The following is a 21642-nucleotide window of genomic DNA, read 5'->3' as shown; positions in this document are numbered from 1 at the left end:
ATCTATATTTCCAGTGGGAAAATGGTTAAATACATATGATGAAATATTGCACAGACATTAAAATTCATATTTAGAAGAATTTAATGATGTGAGAAAATGCTTGCAATATGCTACTAAATGAAAAAAGCATCTTTAAATAAACAGTGTGGTGTCGACTATGTAAAACTGCACACAGGAAAAAAGTAAGACCAGACAGTAAATCCCAGAAGGGAAAACGGGTGTTGCCAGCCGTGCACTGCAGTCTGAGGTGGGGCAGGCCATTTCCAGGGACCTCAATGGGCCTCCCACTCCCCTCTCCTGGGTGAGCAGCTTCCAGTGTGGCACAGGAGTTCCTACACTCACAGGAGTTAGTTAATTTTCAACCCTGAAGCTTGAAAGGAAAACATCCCTAAAAGGTCTCAAAATCTTCAATCCTTTGCAATCCCGCCTGATGATATGATTCTCAGCAGAATCCCCAGGTATAAAACAGATAGACTGATGCAAAGGTGGGAACCAGGAGTAGTACCTATTACACCTCCCTCACTAGTCTCCAACAGTGGTCCTTGAAGAGCTACTAAAAATCTTCAGGACACTGAAGAACAAATCTGAACATCACTGTTGCTGATAAATTGCTACTTTGCAGTAACACATGATGAATTTTGTAGATTAATGCGGGCTCATTTGCATGGCAGTAGACCAGGGTTCAACACTGAGGAAATCTCCCTTTGGCCAGTCTGGAAGGAATATAGATAAATCTTTATGTTTATCATCATGTTAAAACAACATATGACCTGACAGCTCACTTGAAACAAACAGACCTTCCAAGAGGTTTTTCCAAAAAAGACTTTCCAAAAACAAAAGAGAAAACAAGTAAAAAACCTGAAACAAAACTATCACCATACTTTATTTCTGTTCTTTTCTATCAGGACAGTCATTCTCCATAATTCTCAAGCTTAACATCTCACCCTTGTTTCAAATGCCTCCTTTCTACCTTTCATTTTAAAAGTATTATTAACTTTGGGAGGTCGAGGCCGGCAGATCACTTGAGGTCAGGAGTTCAAAACCAGCCTGGCCAACATGGTGAAACCCCATCTCTACTAAAGACACAAAAATATTAGCGGGCGTGGTGGTGGCCACATGTAATCCCAGGTACTCGGGAGGCTGAAGCAGGAGAATCACATAAACCTGGGAGGCGGAGGTCGCAGCGAGTCAAGATCGCACTACTGCACTCTAGTCTGGGAGACGGAATGAGACTTCCGTCTCAAAAAACAAACAAAAGTATTATTACTATTTTAACTATCACCCGTCATAATATTTAACATTTCACATGTTTTTCACTCTTCCCTCTCTTAAACCTGCTCTCACTCTCTATGCTTCTTTTCAGAGATCATAAGTAGATTCCTTTACTCTTGTTCTTTTATGGATCTTCTCCTTTCATGGAGAAAGATAAGCTAGCAAGACAAGCATTCTATATTGTCTCAGCCATTTCTCTCTACCTTGTCTGACTCTGCCCACAGAGGTGGCTACCTTTCAAGAGGAATAAGAAAAGAGAGCGGGGAATATGGAACCAAGCCAAAGATTCTGCAGGATCCTGCACAGTGAGCATTGTTCTGGTTCGGGCCACTGTGCTCCACTGAACAGTATCAGTAGCACAACATTTGGATGCCCTTGAATACTGTTCCTGTTTCAATTCATTTGCTTGTTTGAGAATTGGGAATGCATGTCTGGGCAGTGACAAGAGGCCAAAGAAAGCAGAAGATGTGAATCGATTTTCCATAATGAGTTGTCAGAAACACTGCTTCCTAAGTCAGCCTGAAACCAAAGAAGTAGAACGGCGTTCAGTGATAAGAACTGTTCACGGGCCTGAATTCCATGGCTGCTCCTGCATAAACCACCTGACATAGATCCGGGGAAAGGCGACAATCTTGCCTCTACTTTGTGAGTGGCTGGAAGTTACTGGATAACTTGGAGTCCTGGTGCTTTGACTGTAAAATGGAGACAACAACTCCTCTCATGGTTGTTATGACAAGGAAATGAGAGACACCTGTCGGGTGCCTCACATAGAGCTGGTTCCTGTGAACCAGAACCTAGTAAGTAATTTTAGAAGGCAAGATTTAAAGCACAGACTCTGGAGCAGTTCTTGGGTTCCAATCCTGGCTGCATCGTTTATCATCTCTGAGCCTCAGTTTCCACATCTGTAACAAGAGCTTTCATTTTACAGATGTAAAAGCAGGTGTACCTCCACGGGTGGTTGTGAGGATTAATCAAGTTAATACACATGGCATTCTGAGATCAGTGCCTTGCACGGCAAATTACTCAATAAATGTTAGCGATTTTTTTTCAACACATGGTCATTTTTTTGTTGTTGTTTCTTTTAAATGCTCAAGAGGAAGACCGTGAGGATTTCAAATAGCCTGAATTCTCTTCCTTCTGTCAACCATATGTCTTAACATACTATTACGAGTTGCTCCTCTCCAATAATAGCAGTATTGTAAGGAGTTAACCTGGTCATGCCTATTACCTTGGGAAACCTACAGAAGCCTGCTGAACACAATTTTCTATCTGCAAAATAGTGAGGATATCGGGTGCTTACATGACTGGGTTCCTAACATGGAATAGGCATTTAATAAATACTAACTATAATTATATCATCATCAATATCATGCAATCTATCTACATCAGTAACTAACAGACTTGACAAGTATAGTGGAGTCAGTCATTAGTTAAAATAGTTTTAGAGATTCACTGAAATTGTAGCTAACTGCTAACTCCAAGTGGAAAGATAATAAAATATTATTACATTCATTAAGTGTTCTTTTCAATCAGGTTAGACATTAAGTATCCATTATAAAGAGTCCTTGGGACTAACAGATACCTCACAGGACTTTTTAAAGATTGCATGAATTTAATAAAATATATAAACAATAATTTTAATAATATAGTTGTGATAGGAGGGGTATATAGTAAAAAGAATGGGAAGCTGTTTCCAACATCACTGAGAGACAGGACCATATGGCCAGGTAATCAACCATCTGTATAATTTAATTTCCTTGTTTGGAAAGTGAAACAACAGTATCTGTTCTATCCAATTCAAAGAAATGGTCATGAATATCAAATTATGGTAACTTACATGAAAAAAACCCTGGAAACACATAAGATGCTTTGGCATATTGGACACTGTTCCTCTTATGATTTCCCCTATCAGACTGAATGTTTCCTGCCTGTAAGCTGAGATCACTGGTCTCTGGGGCCCAGCATCACCTTGTAGAGTTAGGGGAAAGGTCAATAAAAATCCTCTGGAGAATACAGTTGCAGACAGTGTATAGTTCAAGCAGCACAGCTGGGCTCTCTTCATCACCACTGTTCTCAGTCGCTCTAAGACCTCCTCACCATGAGTTACTTCCTTGTATTTTCCTGACTGTCCAACTTATTTATAAATGGGAAAGAGCACATCATGCAAAGCAGTCAGTTAACTTAGGTCAGGAAAGTCAAAAAGCATGCTTGTGACTCAAGACAGTTACTCTTGTTAAGTCACTTGCTCCTATGTTATAAAAAATGCATACAGTTCCTCACCCCTCTCCAAGAAATTGGCTGTGAGATTTATGCACAAAGTGTCTAAAATCATCATATTCTGCTCCAATAGGATAACATTCAAATGTATTTTAAAATAAAATTAGAGCAAAAAATACAAAAAAAGTCACTTGGTTTTTTTTGTTGTTGTTGTGTTGTGTTTTGTTTTGTTTTTGAGATGGGGTCTTGCTCTGTCACCCAGGCTAGAGTCCAGTGGCCCATCCATAGCTCACTGCAGCCTCAACCTCCTGGGCTTCAAAGTGATCCTCCTGCCTCAGTCTGCCAAGCAACTAGGACTACAAGTACACACCATCACATTTTGGATAATTTTTTAAAATTTTTTATAGAGACAGTTTCTCACTAGGTTTCCCAAGCTGGTCTTGAACTCTTAGCCTCAGGGATCTTCCCACCTCAGCCTCCAAAAGCACTAAGGATTACAGGCATGAGCCATCACGCGTGGCCCATTTATTCTTTTTAAATGATATAAAAAGCCTGATGCATTATAAATATGCATAGTACTTATTATGAGTTTTCAGTGGAAGCAAATTAGAACTCTGGATTTTGTGTTTTACTCCACAACTCAGGACTTATATTTAATCTTACGTCTTCAGGTCAGGACCAGAAGAGTCAGCTAGATTGAGTCCTCTCTCTTCAGTCATCTGTCTCTTATTGAGCAGTCCCCAAGGGCAGGGCACCACTTAGGCTGGACATTTAAACCAATAGTTAGAAAGAGGTGTTTTAAGCACCCTGAGGAAGAAATAAACAGAGGAGAAAACTATTAATGCCACGTCATGTCAAGAGCCAAGAAATACGTCATAAAGGAGGAGCCACATGAGAAATCAGTATCAATTTACTTGGTGCAGCAAGGAAAAGAAAAAAGAATAGCCAGAGGGAACCAGCACGAGAAGGAAGGAATTGGCACAGACAGGAGGTGCTGGAAGGAGAAGCTTTGTCTGAGAGAGAAGGATTAGAGGGTCCAGGCGAGACAAAAGGCCTTTGAGGGAACTAAGGCTGGAAAGGAGGGTGGAGGCCAGTGTGTGAGGAACCATTGGCCCCACTGTATGGGATTGGACTCTCCATGCAGTCAACTGGCAGGTTCCAGAAACTACTTCCAGCAAAGACTGTAGCAAGAGTTCAGGGGATGGGCTACAGGGAGATCAAGAAGAAAGATGTTGCAATGTTCCAAGAAAGACAAGAAGAGGGGATAGCAGGGCACAGGTGGTTAGGACTTCTTCTGAGATGGAATTCACAGGACTCTGGTGGCTGAGTAGACATGGAGTGTGGGGAAGGGTAACAAGGCAAGGGTGGCTTCCGGGCCTCTGGCTGGGACAGCTGTGTACATAGTGATGTCATCAACCAAGTCAGCAGGAGCAGGTTTGAGACTGGGTTTTGAAGATAGAAGAAGTCATGAGTGGAGTTGTAAACACATTAAGCTTGATGCATTAAATGTGAACTGTTATGTGCCCTCCAGGTGGAGATGTCCAATAAGCAGCCGAAAGCACAGAGCAGTAGCATGGGACTCAGCTGGAGGTCAGGATCACGGAGAGGAGGTCAGAATCACTTTACTCTGTGAAAACACTACGCCTGGGATCCTGACTTCCTTCTCTCCATTTCTCTGCCTTGTCTCTCTCCAAATACAAATGAAGAACAAAAATCGTATTTTGAAATACTGATCAATGAGCTTCTCCATCCACCTGTGCTTACAAAATTTCTGAAGGCCTTCTAATGATCCCCAGCCTAGGCAGCAAAACTAGCCCACCCAAAAATAAAACAATGACCATGAATAGCAGATCACCAATTTCACAAGTCATTGCTCCAAGGCAGAAAGACCTCCTCCCTGACCTACAGATGGGACAAAATAATCTGAAGGGAAAAGTGAAGAAGCTACAAGTAGAGGAGATGGTGAGGTAAGGGACCCCCAACCTCTAAGGATCAAGCACCATATACTGTGAACATCATTACACAACAAGCAACCCATAGATTGTGCAGCAAGATAATTGTCCATCTCCTCTCTGATTTACCTACTATAAGAAACACCCTTATACTCAACAGCCCATGGTACGCCAAACTCTGATGAATAAAACTAGGGCCTGAATACCTATGGTTTACTCCAACTATAGGGGTGGGAGTAACACGAAGGGAAACCTTCCATAGCTATCCATGGATGAAACCAGCTGAAAGCTCCCATAGAGACCAGACAGGGAATTTCACAACTATAATGCATTCTTCAGAAACATGCATGAGGAATTCTCCTGTAGTATAATTTAAACTATCTCAGCTTTGCACAGTGGCAGTATTGTAGCCAATGAGGTTTACCCGAGGTGCAATTATTGGCTAATTAAACTATCTCACTGACCAAGGCTACCTATAACTCAGATTCTTCCATCCATAAAAACCAAGTGTTTTTTCCTTTATCTTGGTTGAACCTAGGGCTTAAGAGTTCCCTGATGTTCCATGATTTGGATACATCGAGGCAATCTATTGATGGTGAAGTTTTACCAGATGCCAGTGTAGTCTCCCAAGATTTCCTGGAGAATCAATGGATGACATCACTGAACTTACTGACTCCAATTAGAACACGCTCTTTTGGTTTCTGTGTAATACTCTCAAGCAAGAGTCTACTTCCTGTGTCCCCATACAGGATGAATTTGTTTCTCCATCACTTTTGCTTTATTATTTCATTAATTCCAGACATAAGTCACAATTAAAGATAAAACATTTTTCTCTGAGTAAAGGAAATTACATTATATTACATAAATAAATGAAGCTTTAATTTTGTTCTCCATTTCTCAACAGCTCTGCAGATGGTATTAATAAACAGGGCATCTGTGTCTCCCTGTGGAAAAATCCAGGCTCTTCTGGAACTGTAGGCTCCTTGTGTTGCTGCCATGTAATCAAGAAGCTAGAGGTAGCAGAACCCAATCCTTCACCCGACTCCCTAGCCAAGGGCATCTCTCCCTTGCATCTAGCTGTGACTCAAAAAGAGAAGAGCAAATGGTCACTACATGCAAAACAAGTTGCCAACCACTGTAAGTTTTGTCTTTCAAATTATCAAATATATATATATCAGATATATATATATATCTGATATATATATATATCTGATATATATATATATATGCTCAGGCTACAGTGCAATGGTGTGATCTCAGCTCACTGCAACCTCCACTTCCCAGGTTCAAGCGATTCTCATGCCTCAACCTCCCAAGTAGCTGGGATTACAGGCACCCGCCACCATGCCCGGCTAATTTTTGTATTTTCAGTAGAGATGGGCTTTCACCATGTTAGTCAAGCTGGTCTTGAACTCCTGACCTCAGCTGACCCGCCCAAAAGTGCTGGGATTACAGATGTGAGTCACCGCACCCGGCCAAATTATCAAACATTTTTTAAAAGTGTTATATCCAGTTTTTGCAGGGCTACAATGAGAGATATTGTCATATACAGTTTGGTGAGATATGTGGAGGATAGATGGTAAGAACTATTTTTGTATATTTATGTGGTAGAATATTATATGTCTATTGAATATAAAATTATAGAAGAATATTTAATGTCATGGGAAATATTCATGTTATGTTGTGAAGTGAAAAAGCAGATTATAAAATAGCATCTCCATTATATTTTTGTTAAAACTATAAAAATTGTCGATAATATATAGACGGATTCTACACATTTATAACAGTTTGAGTATCAGGTGGTTTTTAAATTTTATTTGTGTTTTTGTACTTTCCAAATTTTCTACAGTGACTATGGTATTTTTTTTAAGAGACGGAGTCTCACTCTGATGCCCAGGCTGAAGTGTAGTGGTATGATCATGGCTCACTGTAGCCTCAAATTCCCAGGCCCAAGTGATCCTTCCACCTCAGCCTCTTGAGTAGCTGGGCCTACAGGCACCTGCCATTACCCTTGGCAATTTTATTTTAGGTAGAGACAGAGTTTTGCCATGCTGCCCAGGCTGGTCTCAAACTCCTGAACTCAAGTAATACTCCTGCCTCGGCCTCCCAAAGTGCTAGGAGTATAGGCATGAGCCATCACCTTGGCCTAGTGTTGCTTTTGAGTTCACACTAAAAAAACAAAACAAAAGAGCATGCTTGGCTTCTGGCAAACCCTAATCCCAGGAGAATATTCTACTGGTATGCTTTATTTTATATAAATAAATGTTGTCCTGGTTGCATTTAGAATCCATACATTCATTCATTCATTTGTTCCTTAATTCAGCAAATATTAGTTTAGCTCTTACTTTGTTGCAGAACATCCCTAAATGCTGGGAATAGTGAGGGAAACAAGGTAAAGTCCTTGCTCTTTTGGAGCTGGTGTTTTAGTTAGGGAAGGCAGCCAACAAACAGGAAGATAATCAAATAAGTGAGAAAGTGTTTGATAGCGTCAGGTGCTCTGACGAAAATAAAACAGGGTGATAGCATGAGAGGGAGCAAACAGGTAGATTGGAGGAATTACTCAGAATTAGGCACTCAGGGAAGACCTTTCAAGGAGCTGAAATTTGAGCTAAAACGTAAAGAAAAGAAATAGCCATACAAAGACCAGAGAGAAGACCCTCCTGGGTGGGGGGAAACAGCTCTTGCAAAGGTCCTTGAGATTGCCATGAGCTGAGCCTATTCAAGGCAGAGTGGGAAACAGTCTGAAGGGTGGGCAGGAGGCAAAGCAAGCAGGGCTTCACAGGCCAGAGGAAGGAGCTGAGACTTTAACATCACTAGATCTGAGCTCCACTTACCAAAATAATCCCCGGCTACTGTATGGAAAATATGTATGGGAGGAGGGGGATAGGAGTGGAAGCAGAGAACCCCTCAGGCAATAACCGCAGCATCCAGTAGACAGAGAGGAGGGGCTGCACATGGCTTGGGTGGCCGTGGAAATACATCTGGGTTATACTGAAAAGGTTAAATAGGATTTTGCAGATGGATTTGACAATTCAGTATCTTATGACCACTGGGCAATGGGAGGAGTTTGAAGGGAAAGGCAAGCATTTACAAGGCTGACTCTACTATTTAGGCAATTGTTAACCAACAGCCTGTTCTGGAAACAGAACATGGCCCCAGGGGACATAAGACATGAAGGATGACCCAGGCAGACTGTCAATCAGCAAGCAGGGGCACGTCCCCAGCCACAGGGTCAGAGTCAGAAGCACGGTCTAGCCCCAGGAACAAGGGCCGTCAAGGTCCTGGGGGAGCAGAGTGCTGGGGGTGGGGACGGGGACCAAGGCAGGGACTCAGGAAAGGGAAGAAGGTGGGCATGAGAGCCAGAGAGCAGGGCAGAGCAACAGAGAGAGCAGACTAAGGGCCCATACAAAGGGCTGGGCTTGGGCTTCTCAATTCCCTCCCCGGTAAGGGTACAATTGGTCCTAGAGCTGGGGTGGGGCCAAGCCTGTATTTAGGGGCCTATTTGTTCAGCTAGGCCAAGGGGCTAGGCAGGTACTGAGAAGACCACAGATCACAAGGGATGCTCTATTTTTTAAATATGGATAACCCTTTCTTTAATAACAAAATTTCCAGCCTATGTTCCGATTATCAAGTGAGTCATTCTGACAACCCTATTTATTTCTCTTTCACTCAAAGCATCTGCCCATTATCACATTTCTAATGTTGAAGTGGAGATATGAAGATTTTAAAAGTTCCCAATTGGATGCCTCTAAAGTGAGGGCTCTTTTAGGAAAAAAGTTAAACCCTGCTTTTAAATATCATTGTTCCCCATTCTTTGTGCTTCAGTTACCACATTAAAAAAGAAGATGATACCATTTGACCCAGCAATCTCATTACTGGTTATATATCCAAAGGAATCTAAATCATTCTATTATAAAGATACAAGCAAGCGTGTGTTCGTTGTGGCACTATTCACAATAGCAAAGACATGGAATCAACCCAAATCCCCATCAATGAAAGACTGGATAAAGAAAATGTGGTACATATACACCATGAAATACTATGCAGCCATAAAAAAGAACAAGATCATGTCCTTTGCAGGGACATGGAGGGAGCTGGAAGCCATTAGCTTCAGAAAACTAACACGGGAACAGAAAACCACACACCGAATGTTCTCACTTATAAGTGGGAGTTGAACAATGAGAACACATGGACACAGGAAGGGGGACATCACACACCGGGGCCTGTCAGCAGGGGGTGTGGGGAGGGAGAGCATCAAGATAAATAGCTAATGAATATAGGGCTTAATACCTAGGTGAGGTAATAAGGTGATAGGTGTAGCAAACAACCATGGTACACATTTACCTATGTAACAAACCTGCACTTTCTGTACATGTATCCTGGAACTTAAAATTAAATTTAAAAATTTTTTTAAGTTAAATAAAACCGTCTTTCATAGAATAAAAAACAAAAAAGAAGATGGCTATCGCTTTTGCTTTCAAAAGCAATGAACAATGATCTAAAACCATGTAAATAAGAACAGCAGCCATCTGGAGAAAGAATTGTTAAAGAACAATCAGAGTGAAGAAGAAACTCAGAAATAATCTTATCTTGTGTTACAGAAGAGAAAATAAGATCTAGGTGGTATCAATGTCCAGCATGTGCCAGAAAAGAAGTAAACGTTTATGAAATGAACAAAGCTTGGCCCTCTCATTCTCTGTCCAATGCTCTTCTTGCCACCAGAGAGTTCCCATTAATATTGTATTCGGAGTCCACTCAAGTGCAGTCCAGCACCTGTGTATATTGCAGACTTAGGGGCCACCCTACAATGCTTAAATGAGAGTGACACAGCACCTACCCAATAGCTTGGCAAAAGCCCTGACTGTGTTTGGGTGACTCACCCTGGTTTACCGGAGTGATAGACCAAAAGCATGTAAAATGGCATGTCACCACCGTAACTAGAGCAGACAGTTCTCACATCTATTTTGGAATCTAGGGCTTTGGCATGAACAGAGATTTCAGAGTTTCAAAAACACATCCCCCGCCCCCCTTTTCGTTTTGGTAGACTCATCTTCAAGATCTAGAGCAGCCGTTTCCAAATAATCTTTTGGGGAAAAAATGTTTGTACATACAAATAACTGCATATTTATTTATAAATTAGATACATGTATATCTGTCATTGTATATTATGCACATTATAAAACCCATACAATAGAAATTTTGTAAAGAGGTGATAAAAATAAAGTATCAGTAGAAGTCTGAATAATTTCTTCCTGCACCCCAGTGGATCACTGTATGTACCCTGCTCTGGAAGCCACAGTTCTAGGACCTCCAATTCACCATCTGCCAAACCAGGAAGGAGACTGCACTCCTGTTTATGGCGCTGAGTGTACACTCCCAAGACCCAGTCTTGAGCCAGCTGAACACAGCCTCTTCTCTGAACCTTGCCTGCACTGCCTCAGATCTATTATAAAGAGTCCGCCTAAAAGAATGGTAACCAGCACACACTGCCCAACACTTTCTCCCATTTAAGTGGCACTGGATCTCAAGAGAAGGGAGGAGAAGGAGGGAGAGGCTCTGAGAGCCTGGCTCAATCATAAGCTTGGGGATTGCAAAGAACATCTACTTAACACTCACTACCAACCCACTGACAAAAATGCAAGAAAATAGAACCCCATGCATCTAACACTCAGAACATTCTAGCTTCTGCTTTCTAGCAACAATCGGTTTAGTAATATTTTCGCCTTTCCCCTCCTGTGGTTTCTTAGGGAAGTGGTGAGAGTGTTTATTTATCGAAGTGCCAAGCAAAATGTCTTCCCTCCGCAGACCACACTCTGGCTGTCACAGCTGGTCACACAACGCTCTCCTCTGGCTCAAATCCCAGCCCTCAAGGACGATGACTAGACTACTTCCTGGGACACTTGACTGACTTATTTTTTCACCCTAGCCAAGTCCTTTGAAGCAATTAATTATTATTAAGTGGGGCAGCAAAATGCTCACCCGAGCAGGAGGAATGATTTGGGAAGCTCTGCTGCTGAATCGCTTCCACTAAGACAGTCACTCTTAACCCAGACTGTAAGCAAATGAGTAATTAGAACTAGCCCCGGAGTGAGTCATTCCTTATTTAATGAATTCAACTTTAAAATCAGAACATGATTCCCGAAGGGAATGAGCTTCCTGTGGGAAGTCTGTTTCCCCTGCAGCGTGTCTCTACCAAGAGTTCCGTTTGCTGCAAGACACTGGGTCCCCAGCCTTCTCACCACTCCTTCTAGGGTGATGGAAGTCTCTGGGGCGTCAGCAGGTCCTGGCATGCTGTGCTGGAAAACCAAAGCCTTGCACACTGTCCCATATACACAAGAGCTCTGCTCATTGAACCACAGAGATCACCCATAGTTAAGTAAAATATGTTGTCTCTTTGGATCATTCATTCGCCATAATTGAAAAATAGATGTAATTCCTTAGTTATCCATTCTGTTTTAGCAAGAAGCAGTTGGGTCGTTTTAGCTGTGTTCAATGTCATCTAAGATAGCTGGGCCAGGAATCTGAGAATAAGGATGTAATCCCAGCTTTCCAGAATATTCACCCAACCATGTGACATTGGGTAAATTTTCTCACCTCTCAGGCTTTCCCGTTTGTAGAAGAATCCTGAGGATATGTTAGATCAGAGACCAGCACACGTTTTATATGAAGCCTTAGATTGTAAATTTCAAGCTTTGCTGGCAAAATTTTAAAAGTTAAAAGTTGAAGAGGCAAATTGGAGGATATGCTATAGGTACTTTTATCATCATCTCAAATGTAGCTGTTCACTTGAAGGCCAGAAATAAATGGTGCTGGGCCCACCACAGGCTGTATGTTGCTAACCCCTGTGGCTAGACCTTCCTCAATCCTCCCTTTAACTCTCGAAAGCTATGAAAAATACTCCTGTCCCCAAGTTCCCATCCTCATAGTAAAAAGACCTCAAGCCACAGTCTTGGATTTTTTTTTTACCTTGACACTCAGCAAAAGAATCAGAGTTAAGAGCTAGAAAGCATTTAAGTTGTGCTCAAATCCAATCTTCTTGTTTTGTGGATGAGGAAAATGAAGCTCTAAAAGGTGGACAGCCTTGTCTGTGGTCACCCGGCTGCTTGGCAGAGGAGCTAACACCAGGTTTCATCTGAGACATTAATGCAGAAAGACAGCAGCCACCTGAACCACTGCTATGCTTCCACTGTGGGATGCTATATCTCATAAAATGCACTATTTGTGGAGAATTAGCCAACTACAGAATTGAAGTGATGCACACTATTGGTGTCTTAAGATGTAAAATACAAAATCTTTGCAAGATAAAATGCACTGAGTTTGCATCAGGAACAAGGCACTAAACTTCCTTACAACACAGTAAATACTCAAAATTTCTAAATCCTCTTTCAAGTGATATAAACTTCTCATGAGTATTTCAGTTGTCAGTTTAAAAAAAAAAAAAAAAAAAAATTCCCAGAGTTCCAAAGATGAGAATAGCTCCAGAGGAAAACACAAAAGAAAAGGTAAAAAGCTTTTGAAAAGACGGCAAAATAGGAATCTGCAGAGCCTGCTCAGGACTTTATGTCTTGTCCTCTAAGCTGTTCTTGGCCTCTTCTACCCTAGAGGAGCTGCCGACCTAAACTGTAGTGCTGTCTTCAAGAATTCAATAGGTGTGATAATTCTGAATTTTTGTTTTGCTAATCCAATACTGCAATTATAAACAAAAACAGGAGATGTCTTCTGCTCTGTGGAGGCCTCCTAGCTCCTGCAGAAGCAACTCCAGCTACTATGTGCTTCTCAGCAGCTGGAGACTATAGATGCCATTCAATAAGAACGTTCAGGATAGCCCGAGCATGTGCAATGCTAAAATGACGCTTAAAACAGCACTTTGTATGAGTTCCTTCTAATTTAGGACATTTAACACATTTGTCTGTATTTGTGTTAAATATGTTCCCAATTCATTGTTTGATCTCCAGTTCAATTTCCGATGTGTTTTCATGCACCAGTGTTTTCAATATTAAACAAACAAAGCAGGAATTTTAAGAATTTAATACACTGGGTAACTGCAACTGCATTAAAGTGCATAGGGAAGAAATTGCTAATGCATTAACACTGATTGCCTCTAGGAGGGGGCAAGCTGGGACTTTTGTTTTTTTTGTTTTTTTTTTTTTTTTGCTCATTTATGCTTTTTTGTGATTTCTAAATTTTTTAGAAGATGATGTACAAGCTTTATAATGAAAAATAAAGCAAATAGCAATCACGAAACCCTGTGGTAGGGACAAGTCTAATTAGAACTAGGGTTGGTCAGTCCATCACCAGATAGCAGGAACCATAAGGGGAAAGGTGATTCCACAGGATTCATAAACAGCTTCTGCATTTTCATGGGACGTAACACAAAAGAAATTTCAAAAACACCACTGCAGGCCAGGTATGGTGGTTCACTCCTGTAATCCCAGCACTTTGGGAGGCTGAGGTGGGCAGATCACAAGGTGAAGAGATCAAAACCACCCTGGCCAACATGGTGAAACCCCATCTCTACTAAAAATACAAACATTAGCTGGGCATGGTGGCATGTGCGTATAGTCCCAGCTACTCAGGAGGCTGGGGCAGGAGAATTGTTTGAACTCAGGAGGCAGAGGTTGCAGTGAGCTGAGATCATGCCACTGCACTCCAGCCTGGCAACAGAGCAAGACTCTGTCTCAAAAAACAAAAACAAACAAACAAAAAACACCAGCGCATCACTGCTAATGCATATGTCCTGAGACATCTGAGTCAAAGGGAAGAAATGGCTTAGCATCTGGGGGAAAATGGTGGGAAAAAAGACACCAAAGGCATGAGAAAAGGGTAAATTTGTCTGAGCCATGGCCATGGAACTACAGAAAGGGAGAAAAGAGACAGGAGACTGTTCACATCAGACAGGCAGGGAGGAAGAACAAACCTGGTAGAGGGTAAGATAAGGAACTCACCATGGTATAACCACAGCAGCCTTGGGCTGTCAGAGGCTTCACCAGTGACAGATCGGAGCAACTGTGTAGTGCATGAAAGGCATACGCACAGACAATGCAGCAGCCCCACCAGTCACCTGTTATGTGTTCGGGTGGAGGGTGGGTGGGACCAAGAGTATGGCATGCCTGATGGATGAGGACAATACTCTTCTTACATGTGCAAAATGCCTTTGCATGTTCACACACAGACTTTATAGAATTTCAATGAAACCACGTTAAGCCATCTATGGTTAGGGCTAGACACTGCAAGCAACCTTTTAAACATCCCTGCCTCCACCTTCCACACACACTTTCCATCACACGCACAACACAAGCATGCATTCACATATACACTCAGCACAAGCACACACATGCACGTACACAAACATTTGCAGGGATGGTGCTAAAGGGTGGCTTGTGGGCCGGGCGCGGTGGCTCAAGCCTGTAATCCCAGCACTTTGGGAGGCCGAGACGGGCGGATCACGAGGTCAGGAGATCAAGACCATCCTGGCTAACACAGTGAAACCCCGTCTCTACTAAAAAAAAAATACAAAAAACTAGCCGGGCGAGGTGGTGGGCGCCTGTAGTCCCAGCTACTCGGGAGGCTGAGACAGGAGAATGGCGTAAACCTGGGAGGTGGAGCTTGCAGTGAGCTGAGATCCGGCCACTGCACTCCAGCCTGGGCTATAGAGCGAGACTCCGTCTCAAAAATAAAAAATAAAAAAAAAATAAAGGGTGGCTTGTGAGAGTTAGTTTTACCATTCTCTTAATTTCCATCTATTCTTCAATAAAGATACTTTCTGGATCATATGCAAAAGCAGCTTCACATGATCCTTTAATCTAACACCCATTGCCACCCCCAAGACTCTCCTTTATAGAAATTCTGGTGTCTCCACTGTGCTTTCATTTTGCCAGTAAGGGGAAAACAAATATTTTCAACTCTTATTACAGTTGAAAGCCATGCGTGGCTTTTCTACTATGTTTATGCCAGCCTGCACCACTGCTATGGCAGACACCAGTGATCTTCATTGTGTGTCTGTAATTGCCAGTTACCAAGTCTCACATGATTAATTTCACTCCCCTTCTCTACCACAATCCAGCATTCTTCCATAATGAGAACATATACTCTACCGATAAAACGCAGAAGCACGGTGCTATCTACACTATGGGGAACCTGCTCCATTTTGCATGTGAATTTATTCAGATTAATGAATCCTTAAAATGTCATTTTCACCTAGAACAATTCCCACTGTAAATTTTTTCTTCTCCTGAAATTCTCATAAGCTCTAAGCGGCACTCTTCAAATGGTTTGCCATTCTCATCTGAAGTTTTCCACAGCACTAATTCTCTCAGATCCTGTAACCGAGCAACTTTTGGGTGAGTTTTGAAAACGTTCCCGTTGCCCAGTGGTGCCTAGGAACTGATTTTGTTTTTTCTCCACCCTGACATAGCCAACTTGAGACCTAATCCTCCAGCTGTCATATGGCTGAATGGGGTCACACATTTTCCCAGAACAACACTGCATTAATCTGGCCAATAATACTCTGCCCAGCTGTCTTTGAGAAACTTGAAAAGAATGGAAAAAGCTTGTCTGATAAATGGGTGGTCATGACCCCAGAGGGCCATGGCAGTGGCAGAGATATCCCTACTAATCACACCATCTAAGACAAGGTGACAGGACATTCCCATGACCTCACAGAGATAGATTCCATAAGTTAAGACTTTCTTCTCCCAACCTGATTATTAAAAAATTATTTATTATACAACACTTTTTTTTTTTTGAGAGTGTTTCGCTCTTGTTGTCCAGGCTGGAGTGCAGTGGCACGACCTCGGTTCACTGCAACCTCCACCTCCCGGGTTCAAGCAATTTTCCTGCCTCCGCCCCCTGAGTAGCTGGGATTACAGGCATGCGCCACCATGCCCAGCTAATTTTGTATTTTTAGTAGAGACGGGGTTTCTCCATGTTGGTCAGGCTGGTCTCGAACTCCTGACCTCAGGTGATCCACCCGCCTCAGCCTCTCAAAGTACCAGGATTACAGGCATGAGCCACTGTGCCCGGCCATTAGACTACACTTTTAACAGGGCTCAAGCTGCTGATCTTGACCCGTTTATAAATCTAGTTCCAAAATATGTGATTTGAGACTCCTAGACAAGAATCCGAACCAGTATCTCCATATTGGGCACAGTGAAAACAAAGGTAAGTGGTGACATTGAGTCTCCACCACTGTGTTTGAAGCTCTGAGAAGCAACAGTAGTATGTAACTCTCTCGATGACTCCAACAGCTCAACAAAATCATGCTGGCCGTAGACTCTCTGTGTGATGCTGACACACCCCTGAAACCTTCCTGGGTCTCTGTATTCTCATCTTTAACATAAAGAGGTTGAAGGATTTTCAACTCAATGTCTCTGAGACAAGAGCAGGACCCAGATGGTAGGAGTCCACAGGCTATGTCCCTACCATGTAACCAGCGACCCTGTCTCCACAACTCTGCCTCTCACTGTGCCTTGTATCCACTGCCTCCTCCCTAGTTGCATTCTCTCTGCCTGCTTCAGCCCTTGCACATCTATTTTCTGGGCTCCTCCAGTGGTTCCTGTGTAGTCTGTGCCTCCAACCCAGTGGTTTCTAACCAGAGAACTATTTTGCTTCAAGGGGAAATCTGGCAATATCTGGAGACATTTTTGGTTGTCAAGATTGGTGAGGTCCTTCTGGCATCTACCGGGTAGAATCTAGGGAGGCTACTAAACATCCTACAATGCACAGGAATCCCCCAGAAAGAACTGCCTAGCTCAAGAGGTCAGTGGTTTTGAGGTTGAAAAACTCCGCTCCAGCCATATCTGCCTCTAATCCATTCTCTACACATCACCAGAGTTATACAAAATACAACTCCCATGGCATTGACATCATTCCCGTACCTGAAATCCCTCAGTGCCTCCCAGCTGCTCTCAGGTTAAAGTCTAAATTCTCCTGCAAGTCACAAGAGGCCCATAATCTGGCCCTCTCCTAACTTTCTGCCTCACCTTCACCATCCCCCAGAACCTCTTCCCTGAAACCACACTCACACCTCATGCAGGTGAAACACACCACTCTATTTTCAACTTTTCCTGTCCATCTCTCCCATTTATTCCTTAGCCCACTGATTTTATGTCAGACACTCCAATGGAACTAAAAAGGAAGGAATGCCCTGAAGGCAGCTCAAGGCACTGATATCCAGTGGGGCACACAGAAAAGTGAGCACATGATTCAATCAGCAGAGGCAGAACTTTGTCATCGCCTCTGTGATCCCACTGCCATCTCCCCAGTGGGCTGTGAGCCTCCAGAAGAGAAAGCATCTTCATGTCTTCATCATTATAGTCCACAGGAACTTGGACACGGTAAGTGTGGTCTACAGGGTATACAACTTGCATTTGTCACAATTGTTGCATTAAGGAATGAATGAATTCCTAGCCTCTTTAAGTTTGGCTCTAGCACAGAAATAAAAAGAAATGAAATATTAAAATATAGAGATGAAACAAAATTCTTCATAGTGCATGAGCTCAAAAGCCCAGAAACAAGGCCCATTCACAAAGATGGAAACATCTTCTTTGTTTAGAGCTCTCATCTGTCTCTCTTCTCTTTATAACTCTGAGAAATGTAAATCTATAAAACAGGTATCTATCTAATGGAATGCCTGAATCCCATTGCTTGACACTCAAAGACAAGAGCCGTGGAGCAGATTTTGACTAGTAACAGAGGTACAACGGCATACAGAACGCAGAGCTACAACTGCAGTGGAAATCATACTTTGAATTTTGTGGTACCTAAGATAATTTTGCTCTTACTCGCCAGGCACAGTGGCTCACACCTGTAATCCCACCACTTTGGGAGGCCGAGGCAGGCAGATCACAAGGTCAGGAGATCGAGACTATCCTGACTAACGTGGTGAAACCCCGTCTCTACTAAAAATACAAAAAATTAGCCGGGCATGCGGCGGGCGCCTGTAGTCCCAGCTAATTGGGAGGCTGAGACAGGAGAATGGTGTGAACCCGGGAGGTGGAGCTTGCAGTGAGCCGAGTTCGCACCACTGCACTCCAGTCTGGGCGACAGAGTGAGACTCCGTCTCAAAAAAAAAAAAAAAGAAAAGAAAAAGAAAGAGAAAAAAAGATAATTTTGCTCTTACTCTAAACTGAGAGAATCATTGTATTTATTGAAAAATTAACAATACTATTGTTTCTACTTCTCTTGCTTTTTAATTGAGTCTATATCCTGAAAGTTATTATGACTTGTCTGAACTTTAAAACCCACAAAGATGCTCTGTCAGGGGACAAATCTCCCGGAGAAAATAATTTGATTAGATATCAATAGAGCTACTGTGGACTTTTGAAGAGAGAGATCTATCAGTTTGGCTTTACAGCTGGTAAAAGAATGTAAGATGGTTCTTTAAAACAACTGGGAAAATTGAAAAGGTAGCTTATGCATTCCTGTCCTGTCATGAGATTCTTTAAAGTTTTTTGCAGTTAATTATAATGGTTTGTCTATCGGCCACACAGTTGCTATGTCAAAATCACACCTAGTATTTAGCAGTGGAACCTCATAATAGAAAATGGAGCAAAACAGATATCCCTAACTGAATGGGATGAAGAGTATGGAGGAAAGTTTGACAGGTTCCCTTTCACATCTTGGGGGATCATAAGGCAGCAGGCTTAGGCTTCCATATTCCCCATAACAGTCATTCAACCCATCTGGGCCTCCAAACTGTATTCCCATCTAAGCTTCCATCTTTGCAGACAAGGCACAGTCACAATTCCAGTTGTGAGATGTCCTTTCTCTTTTCTTCTCTATTAGCCACACCCTCCTTCATTTAACCTTGGGATAATCACGACCTTCAGAAAAAATGATTTTCACTCAGAGCAATATTCCAAGCATATAGGAAGAAACTCAGAAAACCGTTAGTGACCAGAAATGAAAACTGCTTTTCTTTCATTTGCAAAACACACAAAAACAGATAATCTGCTGAAAAACACAGACAAGCAACATGGACCCAGAGGCCCTCGGGCTAAGCAAATTAATTTGGCATGGAACTTACAGAGTTCATTGTTAAGATCAATAACAAAAGTCATTTATAACAAGAGTGTTGTCATTATCGTCATCTCTTACAGCCCAAATGAAGACAAATGGTGTCTTCTAAGATCCCATCTTTCAGGCTTTGCACACTTTCCCTCCATCCATGGAATTTTAGCATCCAGTTGTCCAGTTCTCCTTCTAACCATCAAAGCTGCCTTTCAGGAAAAGATTTGCAGGAATTTTTTACATGTCACTGCAAATTGGTTGCTGCTACCGATCTCAAGGGTATCTGCATGCCAAGCCATACCCTTATTATAGACTCAAAAGTTTTCTCCTGTGAAATAAATTCTTGACTTGAAGCTGGAGGTGAAGGTGATCTTCCGGGGACAGAGTGACCTGCCCTCTTGAAACTGCCCAGTACCCAGATTTTCAATGATGAAACCAAAATGACAAAGTTAAGAAAATGCATGTTTGTATTCAAAGGTTCCAATAACTTTATTCTATGTGTACTTGTTTTCGATTTAATGAATTTCATTAACTTAATTTAAACAAATATTGGAAATTAATAAGAATGTGAGGTGTCTGCAGGCGTCTGCAGCAAACAGTGTGGTGAGAGTCTTCCTTGAAGTAAGGAGAGTCCTTCAATACAAAGATGCCTAGAAACACACATATTATTGTTATTTTTAAAAATATAACAAATTTCAGGGTTGCGGTGGACACTTCACTTTTTTTTAGCTTGTATCAAAACTGTTGGACAATGTAAACGAAGGATCAAGAACAAGAAGCTCGGGGGACATAAATGGGATGACCAGTGTAGAGATACTTGTGGAGAACTCTTTACTGCCACCAATTTAATTGTGATTACAGTGACAAACATCACCATCCAACAGAACTTTCGGTGATAAATTATCTCAGTCTCAGTGTCCAATATGGCAGCCAACCAGCCACATGTGGCTACTGAGCACTGGGAATCTGGCTAGTGTCACTGAGGAAATGGATTTTTAATTACAATGAATTTAAACTTAGTTTAATACAGCCACACATGGCTAATGATTACCATACTGGACTGGTGTAGGTCTAACACCATTAGTCCTTTCATATATAATTTTAGAAATACTTTATACCAGTGAACTCTCTCCAGGAGAAAGTAATAGAGCTCCCAGTATCATACAGCCTTCCAGCTGCAAAAAGCTTATTTACTAAGAACATAGTTTACGGCTCACTCCACCCCATACACTAACCCATTACCCATCATATGTGGAATCGGTGCCTCCTTTGTTTTTTCCAGAGACAGCCTGCAGCACCACCCTTTGGGATGAAGAGACTGACTTACCCTCACCCAGAGGAAGTTCTTCTTCTTGCTCGCTGGGGGAAGAAAGCAGGGGCTGCAGGGGTTCCATGTTAATGATGAGCTGTTTGTTCAAGGAGTGGGAACTGCGGCTCTGAGAAATGTTGGCTCTGAAAACAGATGCAAGACAGACAGGGTTGGTTTCCATTGCAAATGCTGGCCCCTCCATCTCAGCGGCCTGCCAAAGCTCCCACTTTGTGTGTAGAGGGAACCACCTCTAGACATAGCACGAATTGAGCCGGTAGTAAAGACGACATAACATTCCAGATAAATGCCCCTTTCTGCCCTTAAGGTCCTGACAAAATATCCCTATGTTCTACTGCAATCCAAAGAAAGAAAATACAGTTCCTAATATGTCACCAGCCCTGAGCATGCTAGGTGACAGCCTGGGTATTTAAAAAAAAAAGCAAGAAGAAACAAAAAGAGATGCGAGGCAGCTAGCACTGAACTAGATATGCAGAAAGGTGAATGAAGGCCATGGCTCGGAGAAATTTAACAACCACCAACAAACAAAAACAAAACCCCCTGCCAGACAGATGGCACAGATGTTCCACAGCTATAAGCTATCTTTGTGTTGCTGGATGTCCAGTGTTTAATATCATTGTTTAATATTCTCAAAGTTACACCCTACTCACTCACTGGCCACGGCTCTGCTTTCTTCCCTGGAAAGGAGCATGCAGGTGTGTCAGTGGCTGAGACCAGCAGCAGGTAGCAAGGAACTGTGCAGGTATCTCGTTAAGCCTATTGGTTGGCAGCTGGGGAGCCCACTTGCCCTACCTGCTGCAGAGATACTAGCTGTTTGCCCTAGTCAGACTGCAGGTTTGCAGTTTTGAGCATGCTTCCCCGCTC

At 42.4% G+C, this 21642-nt stretch overlaps 1 protein-coding gene across 3 annotated transcripts in view; it reads right to left on the bottom strand.

Annotated features, from left to right (window-relative positions):
- The window catches only part of FRMD3 (FERM domain containing 3), a 282336-nt gene that overhangs the window by 16791 nt on the left and 243903 nt on the right, over positions 1–21642 (bottom strand). For all 3 annotated transcript variants that reach the window (XR_004177813.1, XM_003911851.4, XM_009189016.3), the window contains exon 13: positions 20779–20903. Coding sequence is in view for 2 of the 3 variants with exons in the window: in XM_003911851.4 (XP_003911900.2) it covers positions 20779–20903 (125 nt within the window). In the remaining variant the exon portion in view is untranslated. The remainder of the gene's footprint in view (positions 1–20778; positions 20904–21642) is intronic.

This window comes from Papio anubis, chromosome 13 (assembly GCF_008728515.1).
Source record: "Papio anubis isolate 15944 chromosome 13, Panubis1.0, whole genome shotgun sequence".
Taxonomy (NCBI): domain Eukaryota; kingdom Metazoa; phylum Chordata; class Mammalia; order Primates; family Cercopithecidae; genus Papio; species Papio anubis.
Note: the sequence above shows the minus strand (reverse complement) of the source record. Positions and strands in the feature narration are given on the sequence as shown.